Source organism: Pundamilia nyererei, unplaced genomic scaffold, assembly GCF_000239375.1.
Source record: "Pundamilia nyererei isolate P.nyererei 1_Seehausen unplaced genomic scaffold, PunNye1.0 scaffold00299, whole genome shotgun sequence".
Taxonomy (NCBI): Eukaryota; Metazoa; Chordata; class Actinopteri; order Cichliformes; family Cichlidae; genus Pundamilia; species Pundamilia nyererei.
In genome coordinates this window covers 160,934-172,325 of record NW_005187700.1, presented here as the reverse complement: position 1 = coordinate 172,325, position 11,392 = coordinate 160,934, and the positions used below count along the sequence as shown (strand labels likewise).

At 44.6% G+C, this 11,392-nt stretch overlaps 1 protein-coding gene across 1 annotated transcript in view; it reads right to left on the bottom strand.

Annotated features, from left to right (window-relative positions):
- Positions 1-440: 440 nt before the first annotated feature.
- LOC102197453 (receptor-type tyrosine-protein phosphatase mu-like) overlaps positions 441-11,392 on the bottom strand; it is a 116,467-nt gene continuing 105,515 nt past the window's right edge. Inside the window, exons 24-30 of the mRNA XM_013915412.1 lie at positions 10,840-10,989; positions 9,966-10,139; positions 9,021-9,152; positions 8,746-8,871; positions 6,459-6,622; positions 2,080-2,215; positions 441-1,458 (exon numbers count right to left, since the gene is read on the bottom strand). Coding sequence (XP_013770866.1) covers positions 1,405-1,458; positions 2,080-2,215; positions 6,459-6,622; positions 8,746-8,871; positions 9,021-9,152; positions 9,966-10,139; positions 10,840-10,989 — 936 coding nt within the window. The 3' untranslated portion in view covers positions 441-1,404. The remainder of the gene's footprint in view (positions 1,459-2,079; positions 2,216-6,458; positions 6,623-8,745; positions 8,872-9,020; positions 9,153-9,965; positions 10,140-10,839; positions 10,990-11,392) is intronic.

Below are 11,392 nucleotides of genomic sequence, written 5' to 3'. Positions count from 1 at the left end.
GGGGCGACTGGAATCGATAAGAGAATCGTTTGCAAAATGGCAAACGATCCCAAGGAAGTGAAACAGAACCGGGTTTCGATACCCATCCCTACACATAAATAAAGAAAAATATATTAACAAATGTTGGCATCATTCAGCTTCTAATCATGACTGTGCTTAATTAAACACAATAACGAGCCTGAGCTCTGATGTCATGTACACCAGCGGTCCCCAACCCCCGGGCCACGGACCGGTCGTTTGGTAACAGGCTGCGAGAGTTGAGGCTCGGGTGTGAACTTTATGGTTTTTTATCGTTTTTTAAACCGTTTTTATCGTTAACTCTGTTTCCCTAGGTCTTTTCCTGAGTGTTATGAATAAATCTTCTTTTTTTTGGTAGCGGTACTGTTTTTATTTTGTTGTATTTATCCGCAACACCTTAAAGACCGGTCCGTGAAAATATTGTCGGACATGAACCGGTCCGTGGCACAACAAAGGTTGGGGACTGCTGATGTACACAACTTGACCAATGGTGAACTAATCACTAATTACTTGCTGTGATCATTTCATACCAGACAGCTGCCAGGACTCACATCATCTTTATAAATAAGCGTGTCCGCAGACTCTGCTAATTTTGGCAGACTCAGCTGAATGTCGGCAGACTCTCGGCTGCGTGAAGGCAGACACGTGTTCTGACAACTCTGGCTCTGTGATGTCTGCCAGATTTGGTTTGATTTTGGGCCTCTTTGGGGGAAGAGTTGGCAGATTCAAATTGGTGAAGTTTGTTTGGTTAAATAAGTTTTATCATAACTGGCCAGACTATGGCACTCAGATTCAGGCCAAGTGACTTCCTCTGGCCTCCTGGGCTTGGGCCTCTGCAGGGTCAAACCATCTTAGCTACCTTGGTCAGCGTGATCCAGCCACCTCCCAGTCTTGTTTCCAGAGGGATGATTAAGTTCACACTTCTTGACATGACATGAATTCACAAATGAAAGTCAATCAGATTTTAGGGTCCCTTCAATCTCAGAGGTAAGAGGGTTTATGCGAGAGTTAATGATTCTCCGCCGACAGCAGCTTCTTCCTGACAGGGCAGCTGATTTCAACCAGCAATCGGACACGGTTAAAGATTCCTGTACAAAACATGACTGCAAGGACATCCTGTTTTGAATCCTGGCTGTAAGGACTTCCTGTGCTGGTGGTGGGGATGGCTGACAGGTGAGGCGACCCGCTCTGATGGTGTTTTTATCGTTTCAGTTTCATTGAAACAACAAAAGGGTAAAAAAAAACACAAAGTGACACGAGGTGAACGCTGAGCGTCGCTCACAGAATCCAACAGTTCAAACCAGGCAGTGTAAACATGCCTTCATCCTCCTCCTCCTCTTCAGTCAGTAGTCTCTCTGCTCCTCCTCCTCTGTGTTGAAGGAGGCTCTAAGCAGAGTTCAGGTACTCCAGAGCGACTTCATAACAGAACTTATACTGTTCCTATGGAAACACAGACATCAGATGTCATTCATTCACATTTTTAAAAAAGAAACAGTATGATGTAAAAACAACTCAGTATCCACTACGGGTCACTGGACACTCCATGTGTTCAAGTTCACCATCACGGTCTGTTTTCCTGAGGTAGTTCTGGTACAGCTTGGACTTATGTTTTGGGTCATTATGTTGCTGCAGGATGAACCCCTGATCAACTAGGTGCATACAGTATTTGTACTATGCTTTCATGTCAGACTGCAGTGAGACATTAAACTGCATAACTTTCAATAAAAAAATGGAAAAATTGGCGTGTCCTAAAACCTTTGACCGGTAGTGTATGTTTATAGAATACAATAATTATTATAAAACATAACAGAAAATTATGAATAATAATAATAATATATCATTATTACTGAGAAAATGTTTTTATATTTTAGTCTTAAAAAATACAGTTATGGATTCAGTGTTAAATTCCTCTTTGATTTACTGTAAAATTTACCTTTTTTCATTTTAGTCATAAAATACAAATACAAAATAATTTGCTAAACCACTGAAGAAATGGAGAATAGAAATAATAATGATTAAAGTTAAAGCGAGCCAGTGTCTGTGATGAAGGTTGGTGGTTACCAGCAGGTCGACCATGTTTGGCTTGTTGTTCCTCAAAGTTTTTACAGCGTGAAAAACGTCGACGCAGCGCTGCTGACGCAACATCTCACACACGATACTGATACTGCAGAACACACCACTGCGACCTCCGCCATTCCTGAGGAGGAGTCAGGAGAAAGAAGACCTTTGAGTTCTCTGTCAACAGTTACATAAAGTAGCACATAAAAATATTACTGCATATATTCACAAGAACACCCCTCAAAAACAAAAACATTTACAATTGTCATAAACCAAGAACAAGCAAATCATTGTACACTGTACACAAGACATTTGTTTCCAACCAAACAGAAATAAAATGATCCACACCTGTCACCATTATATAAGAAGTAAATTCTATCATAATACATGCAGACACCAGACCTTTGAACATAAGTTCTAAATTTGTAGACCTTTACATTTTGTTTCTGCAGGTTCCCTTTTTGCCCAACCCGTAAGAAAGCTGCAAAGATAAATCTGATTCCATTGTGCTGCTGTTTTTGGGACCATAAATGAACATTGTATTCTCCAGCACCTGTCCATATCCAGCCAACCACTGTTGCAGTAATGGCAAGAGAAGAACAAGCCTGGGACACCCAACCCACAAATGTTGCAGGGTGTGCTCAGCTTGACAAAAAGCACAGTTACCCTCTACGCTCGGTCCATATGTGCAACATGTCTGGTTGTGGCCATGGCCCCATGGACCACCCACCACCGAAGATCCACGGTGTGTTTCTCCAAGTGAGGTCTGTACAAGGATTTCTAGCTACGTCTGGGAGAACCTGCTGCAGAAATACTACATCGACTCCGGACGGTCCCTCCTTCATCCTTTAGGAAAATCCATCATTTTTGGTGCCTACTTCTTAATCTACAGCAACACTGTGAAAACAGCGAAACCTTCCAAAACACCACCTTTTGTGCTCCAAACATTTTACTGTGCCTTTAAATGAGTTTTCCCTAATTTCTTCATCCTCAACTTAGAATCTCTTTAGTGTGCTCAACTGTTCATAGCTGACCACTCTCCTTATCTTTAGAACTGATTTTATAAACTCATCAAGATATGGAAAATAATCCATAGACTGTCCGCCAAATTTTCTTTGGTTCTTATAAGAGCACCTTTTGCTCTTTTGTGGAGAAACTTGCCTAAAGCCTTCCTCCTACCGTCCCAGGTACTATTTGCATTATCTGTCCCACTTATGATCTTATCCTCTAGCATCTTGAGCTCTCGTTCTAAGTCCTCAAAGCAGTCTTTAACAGTGGCCGTTGGATGCGACGTGTATTGTTGACAAAAAAGCTTAATCTGCGTTTTCCCCACCTCCTACCATTCAGCCAAATTGCAAAAGTCATTTTTCCTTTGTTTCCAGTGACACCAGAAGTCAGAAAAAGCTCGACAGAACTCTTTGTCATGAATCAGCTGCATGTTAAAGCATGTTGGTGAACAAATGTTAGAGTGCATCAATAAGGAAATATCTACAGTCACTAAATGATGATCAGAAAAACCAACAGGTGAAATTTCTGCCTTAACTAGTCTATTATTATACGTCTGATTGATAGCTATTAAACCCGATTCTTTGATCCCCATGGTAGAAGAGAGAAAACCCGACTCAGAGTGGTCAAAACATTTATAATTCTTTATTCAATCATCTTCTGGAAGAGAGAGCCCCACACAGCCCAAAGCCAGTTGCAGAATCTCTAACATTAGAAGCCAAAAATGTGTCTCATATAGGTGTTATTTTGGTCCTTTACACGTCACACACAGCCTCGATACAAACAACCCCTTCTGTGTTACTAGTTCCACTTTTTCTGTCTGGTTTCCTGTATTTTATTAATATGCCTCTGCAGCTCTGCACTAAACTTCCTGTTTTTCAGTTTGGCTGAGCACTTGGTTTATGAGTCAAAACTGGCTTTGCTTTACAAGCCTTTATTATTAAAATACATAAAACAATATAATCAGAAAATAGGCACTAACAATATATATTTATCTTGTAACACTGCCTTCACATTGCCCTCAGAAACGTTCACATATGTGTATTCTCTAGTTGTGGGATGGAGCCTTCTCCACACATCAGTCAGAAAGATTGTGGATAAAAGTGAGCCCGAAGGTGGGTGAGGCTCTCCTGTGTTTCTGTCAACTGAAGGGTGGGTTGTGCAATTCCAGTCCCCTCCCACCACCACTATTGAACCACTATGTATTTGTGATAATTTATAATTAATTTTACGAAATAACCTCACACGACCTGCAGCTGAGTTGTGGGCGCATACATTCATAAAGCAAAAGGTGTTCCCTTGATGGTTGCTTGTACTACCTGTGCCCTTCCCTGCTCTACCTCACATACGGAGACATGTGACAGCTGAAGGTGCCTAGAAAATAAAATTGCTACACTTGCACTGAGGTTAGTGCCATAACTTAAAAATACCTGCCCACTCTGTCTCATTATCTACAGTACTACTAAAAAAACCACATCAATGTTTTTGTTCCTGCTGTTCCACCAAAACTGCTCGCCTTTCTCTGACTCTTCCCCCATTACTGTTAAGCGTACCCACTCTCAAGCCTGCCATAAAGACAGAGAGAAGAGGAAGAAGAGAAAGAGGGAAAAGACAGTGAGACCCTTCCAAAAAAAAAAAAGACACCCTTAATACTCCGAACATTTTACTGTGGTTTTAAATGAGTTTTTCCTTGTTTTTCCCTCCTCAACACAGTCAGGATCTTTTTCAGGCGGCATCTTTTCTGTTTGCTCAACTGTTCATAGCCAACAACTCTCCTTATCTTTAGAACAGAGTTTGTAAATTGATCGACATCTGGAAAAAACTCTGACTTCCACAGACTGCCTGCTAAATGTCTTATCCAAAAAGCGATTTATATCTTCTAAGGAGACTGCTGATGTTCATCTTGTGAAACAATGTCAGAGCATCGTGACAGGGAATCATCTTCAAACAAGTCTTCTTCCTCATTTTCCGCGCTCAAAGAACCTGAAATTACATTTTCATTTCCTACCTCACTTGTCGTTGCCTCTGTCCTGATTTTCCTCCACAGTTTTCCTGTCCTGTCTGTCATCACTTCCATCCGGCCTGTGGAGCACTGGCTGCGATCTCCATTCTGTCACCCAGCGCCGCTAGCAGCTCGTAGCTGGCTGTTCGTCCACACCGCTACTAGCGGGCTGTTCTCTCGTACCGACATCTACGGCACGCTCACTTGCTTCACTAGCATGGCCCTGCTGTTTACCTGTGTCATTGCGCACTTCGTGCTCTTTATGAGGGCAGGATGAGCGTTTATGGCGAACATGCACTTCATGCTAACTGCGCTTGCATAAACAGTATACAAGCCGTTTTCGTATCTCACTTTAAACGACACTTCCAGTGTCTGTGAAGGATCGTTCAAGTACATGAAGGCCTGCCTTCATAGTGACTGAATGTGCTGCAGTCTGGCATCTTTGCAGCCAAGACGAACAACACTGAACCCGCTAGCAAACTTTCCAAAGCAGGTCAGTTCCTTTTCAAGTAGCTCATTGGGGATAAACGCCATCTACGCGGGTCACCGCAAACAGTGGTGAAACAGCCACAACAAATCATCCAAAATGATCCCCCTTTCAACTAACAGGTGAACCAACCGCTCCTCACGGAGAAAGGTAACCACAGCCTTGTTCATCCGAGAGCCGCAAGTTGTGTTCTCATGGCCCACCTGTTCACCAAAAGCTAGCAGAGCCTGCTCCACGGTGTACTGTTGGGGGGGCCTCCCCCGCGAACCCTCACTAGGGAGGGACGCCATTGCTCAAGGTAAAACTGGCGAATTAACTAAAACTCTTCACTTCACACAACACAATGAAATAAACTTGCCTTACCTTTTAACCACCCATAAAGTTTTCTGGAAAAAACAGTCCAAACGTCCCAAACTCACTCAGCAGCTCCACACACTCACCAAACACCTTCACACACCCATTCACTCACACTCCCAGCATGCAGTGCAGGAAGGAGAGGAGAGTGGAGTCAGGGGTTACATAGATGAGAATGAAAGCAGTTCATGTTGTGACCACTAGATGGAGACAAAACACCACACAAACTTTATAACTACTGATACTGCAGTACTCTCTGCAGTACTGTGTGTATTTCCTGTGTAAGAAACAGTGATACTCTTGCAGTAAAGTAATGAAAACACAGTTTTCTTTCTGTAGTGTTATGTGTAGTACTGCATGTAATACTGTGTGGTACTCTTAAAGGGTACTGTCTTTAGTACTGTGTTTATTAAAAGACAGTGTACTTTTGTAGTATTGTGTGTAGTACTGTGTGTATTATAAGACAGTGTACTTTTGTAGTAGTTTGTGTAGGACTTTCTGCAGTGCTGCGTGCAGTGTTGTGTGTACTCTTACAGGCAGTGGACGACGGTGCGTCCCTCGCCGCCGTCGTACTCCTCCTGCCATTTGTCCACCTGGTGCACGAGCTTGAGGAAGGAGCGCTTGGAGACGGGCGTGTCGCGGTACATCGGCCAGCCCAGGAACTGGAACTGCTGCACCATGCGGTACCCGTCCTGCGGCTGGAGACACAGGGAGAACCAGGCAGTCAAAACAAGCTCGCCCCAAACAACCAATGTATAATCAAACACTTCCCCAGAAGAACAGAAACATGAACCAAGTGTACCTCTAAACTAAACACTAAGGAGAAAGGAAGTAAGGAAACTGTGAAGGGAGAAAGGGAAAGGAAGTCAAAAGAAATACATTTTAGGAGTAAAGAAGAAAGGAAAGAACAGGAGAGAGGAAAGGAAGATATATAATGTAGATGGAAGGAAATGAGAGGAAAGGAAAGATATTAGGAAGCTTATTGAGACAGGAAAGAAAGCAAAGACAGGTTCATGTGAGCAGACAGCAGGAGAGAGCTTTAACTCAAACACCAAAATCAAGCTGCCACAGCGAGGCGGGTGGAGACGGGAGCGCGGATCAAACACAGCCGATATTTGTTGAGACGCATGGAGGAAACGAGGCCCTGAATCACAGCCGCACTCAAACTCAGCCCGATGGGGAGGTGAGGAGGCTTAAATCAAACACATCCTGAGCTAAATCTGGTGCAGCAGGAGAGAGAGAGCGGAGGCTTGGATCAAACACAGGCGCAGCTCAGCTTTATTACACAGAAATCAAACGCGCCCTGAATATGTGAGGGCAAAACCAAACAGACCCTCCGTGTAGGGTGATGCAGTTTTACTCCGTCAGGATCTGAAGACAAAGGTAATTACACATCCACAGAGACATCACGTAGAGGCGAGGTGGTTCTAACGATGGCGAACAGCCACCACGGCAGGGGAGAGTGAGAGAACAGCCATCGCCCTGACAGGACCACGGCCACGATGGTGGTTCTCTCAGGGCTCCAGCACGGCAGAGAAACTAATGGATGACTCAGCCGAGTCAGGAATCCTAGTCTCAAAGAAGACGGCCAATAGAACCCTGCACAGGGACGGACTGAGAAAGAAGACGGAGGCTACGACCCAAAGGACAGCGGCCCCACAGTGAAGCACGGTGGTGGCAGTATTATGCTGTGGGCATGCTTCACTGCGTCTGGACCTGGGAATTTCATCGAGGTGGGTGGATCCATGAAGAAAGAAGGATATGTGAATGAAGACCTGAAGCAGTCAGGCTAAACTAGGTCGGAGTCATCACTTTGTCTTCCAGCATGTCAACAACCCAACGCATATGTCGCTCCTGGTGAAGATCAAGGCGAGCGTGACAAAGCCCTGACTGTGGGCTGAGACCAAATGTAAGCACAAGAGCAGCCTGGGTGTAAACCTGGCTGGACTTGAGTTTGGCTCAAGTTTGTTACTTACATTAAATCAATTTAATAAATCAAATTTCAGTGTATTTTATTTGACATTCCAACCTACTGATACTTACAGAGTGAAGGGCAGCCAGGTTTTTACAGGAAACAAACTAAGGCTACATCCACCCGGGTATTTTTGAAAACGCAAATTTTTCTATGCGTTTGCACCTTTCGTCCACACGTAAACTGCGTTTTCAGTCACTGAAAACAGATTTTTAAAAACTCCTGCCAGGGTGGAGATTTTCGAAAACCCAGTTTTTGCGTTTACATGTGGATGAGGAAAACGGAGAAAACGCAGCGTCAAAGGTGTGCGCCTACACACACAGTTACTGTCCTTCCACACGCAGGACTCGGTTCTGCTTCTATGCGCCATCTTTGTTCACTCTTTCCCACCGAGGCTTCTAGACTTCTGATTGGCCAACATTTCTACACGGTTAGGAATATATCGCCACCTGTTGCTTTGGCATCTTCCTAGCGCGTTTTTGTGGTTACGTGTGGACGGGATTTTTAAAAAACGTGGCAGCGTGCTCGGTGCTTGATCAGATTTGAAGTTTAATTTTTCGCTGTAGAAAGAAGTTTTCTTCCCACGCAGAGTTTACAGCAGGCGCTAATGTTTCTGTCACTTTTTACAGAATCAGACTTAAAGTAATGTGATTACTTCCAAGCTTTAAATGCTGCATGGTCATACTCCCTCCAACACTCCATATTATCCATTGTTGATCTGCACACGTCTGTTGCTACCACGGACGTCGCACGCGCTCACGTCATTGTCATGAGACACTCTCACAAACAAAGTCACGGTTTAGTAACGCAGCATATTTACGGGTAAGTAACAGTAATCTAAAAGCGCACCCTGGCTGTGTTGTAGATCCTGAAGATTCGGCTGATCACGTCCTCCTCCAGGTCAGCGGACACGAACTCCACCTGCAGCGAGCCGAGGCGATGGAGACCGTTCTCTGGCCAGTACTGAGGGCACAGCTAACACACACATACACAAAGGGAAGTTATTGATCAGCTCATGAGTTTTACACCGCCCTTACCAAAGCACCTGTGCTATGATGTCATCATCACCCACCTGTTCTAATATATCTGAAAATCTTTGAGTGTGTGTGTGGGTGGAGCTTCACCTGTGCGGGGTCGACATCATTCAGCATGACAATGGATGTGCAGTGGTAGTCGAGGACCAGGCGCCAGAAGTCCTTCACCGTGTTGGGCAAAGGATGCTGGGTAACGATGAACGCCGACGGCTGCTTGTAGCTCTGCATGACACGAGGTCAGTCAGACAGCAGGAAGTGATGTCACACAAGCAGACACAGCAGGGTGGATGTCACTGTTGTACACAGCCGTGCTCAGGATTTCCGACGTCGGTGTTTTCAGCAGATTTCTGAACGCGTGCTTCCTTCTTTGAACCTGCGTTAACTTTGATATTTTAAACACTTTCCTGGAGTTTCTATAGCGACAGCTGTCTGGCTGCCTCAGGCAGGTCTGATGTGGGTGTAACGGACTCGGAGGCAGTGACGCTTGTGCTCCGAGTGCCCTAACACTCGGTGTTAAAGCCTCTGCTGCATCGACACCGAGCAGCACTTGCTAATGTTAGCTTAGAAGAGAAGTCCTCCACTCACTATCGCCACCAAATGACAGGCTCCAAGTATAACACAGAATCCAACACATCTCCACAACAGGGCAACAAGCTGACCTGAAGGACTTCACACAGAATTCATGAATGATCTGCGCTCAGCGAGAAAGCCGCTGCAGCAGGACAGCACGATGGCAGAGCGACTGAGTGTTCTCCGCTTCAGTCCTCTGTGCCGTTTGCTAAACAAAGAATCTGACGGCTGGGCTGGTCGCTCTCAGAGTTTCTGATTGGTTTACTTTTCAGCCTAATGTTCTCCTTCACCTGCACTCACATCTCTTTGGGCCAAACTGAGAGATCCAGTGAAAAGATATCAGATCAGCTCCCCATCTTTAATCTGCTTCACTTATTGTGGAACAAAAGCTTCGAATCAAAGCTGCGAGTCTGCAGTCACATTCATCAAACCCACTGTGTGTGTGTGTGTGTGTGTGTCACGTACATCCATGAGCGCAGCGTTGATGTAGTTGGAGCTCTCCCCGTCGATGGTGATGAGGAAGGGCAGGCAGCGGTCTGGAGGCAGCACGTCCATGCAGCGGTTCTTCTCATGGTTTCTGGGCAGCAGAGCGATGCTGCAGTCCTCCACTCGCAGAGTCGGCGTCACCATGTTCAGCGTCTGTGCGCGCACACACATGGACACACACCTGACACCTTCTTTCTAACCTAATGAGTTGATCTCATGTCATATTTTTACTTTCTCAGACTTCGGAACATTATTATTTTCATTGATTTTGTTTAATTTTTGTTAACATTAATTTTGTTATTTGTGATCATTTAATTAGTGATTTAATTTTTGTCTTCATTTTTTTAAATGTCTTCAAGTTTTAATCTTGTTGTTTGTTTTTGTTTGATTTTTAAGTTTTATTCATACAGCGTAAGTGTGTTGTGTCACCAGTTTGTTACCAGTTTGTTACTGGGTGTCTGTGGCACTTTTATTTTAACCGTGTCGTTTATTGTTGTGTATTTTTACTTGCTGTCATGCTGCTGTAACACAAAAGCGTCCCATGTGGGATCAATAACGTATCCATTTAAAGTAAAGACGCTACAGCGACACAGAGAGAACAATCATATGACCCCCTGTGAGCAGCACTTTGGCGACAGTGGGAAGGAAAAACTCCTTTTAACAGGAAGAAACCTCAGACAGAACCGGGCTCAATATTTAGACTGTATAATATGAATTTCTGACTTTTATTTTGAAACTGCGGTGCAATGATGTCATCACTCAGAGCTGTGATGTGGTTTGATTATTTCATGGACGCTGGCAGGTTCGTGCTCTAAACGAAGCGTGAAGAATATTAACATGGTCGTCACGTTACCCTGAACTCCTCTTTGATCTGACTCGAGTTGGTCTGAGGATCCAATCGGTTCATCTCATAATAAACCGACCGCAGCTGACTGGCTGGAATCGCTGTGTCACCGCACAGACACGCCTCCAAGATGGCATCGTGGATGAAGACGTACTGCTCCTGGTAGACAGAGGAAGGTGGTCAGACACTGTTTAAATAAGCTCCTCCTCCTCCTCCCCAGCTCTGACTGACGGGACGTCGGCTGCTGAAATGTCACTTCATAAAAGATTAATGTCAGCGCACGGCGGCTGGAGAACAGGCGAGTGACATTCAAAGTTAGAGAAGGTCATCGCGGCGTTCATTTCTGTCATTTCCTGTCAGTCAGCGATGAAGATGTGAGGACGAGTCGGAGACAATGAGGAATGATCGATGAAACTTTGATCATGAATGAAGCTGAGTAACTGAGCACGTGCAGTTTGAAACATTAAATTATTAGTGATCACGTAAAACAGTGTTTACCTGCAGGTCAGAACACCTGCACACAGGTAGAAGGTATTTCACTGTGTGAATGTGTGTGTGTGTG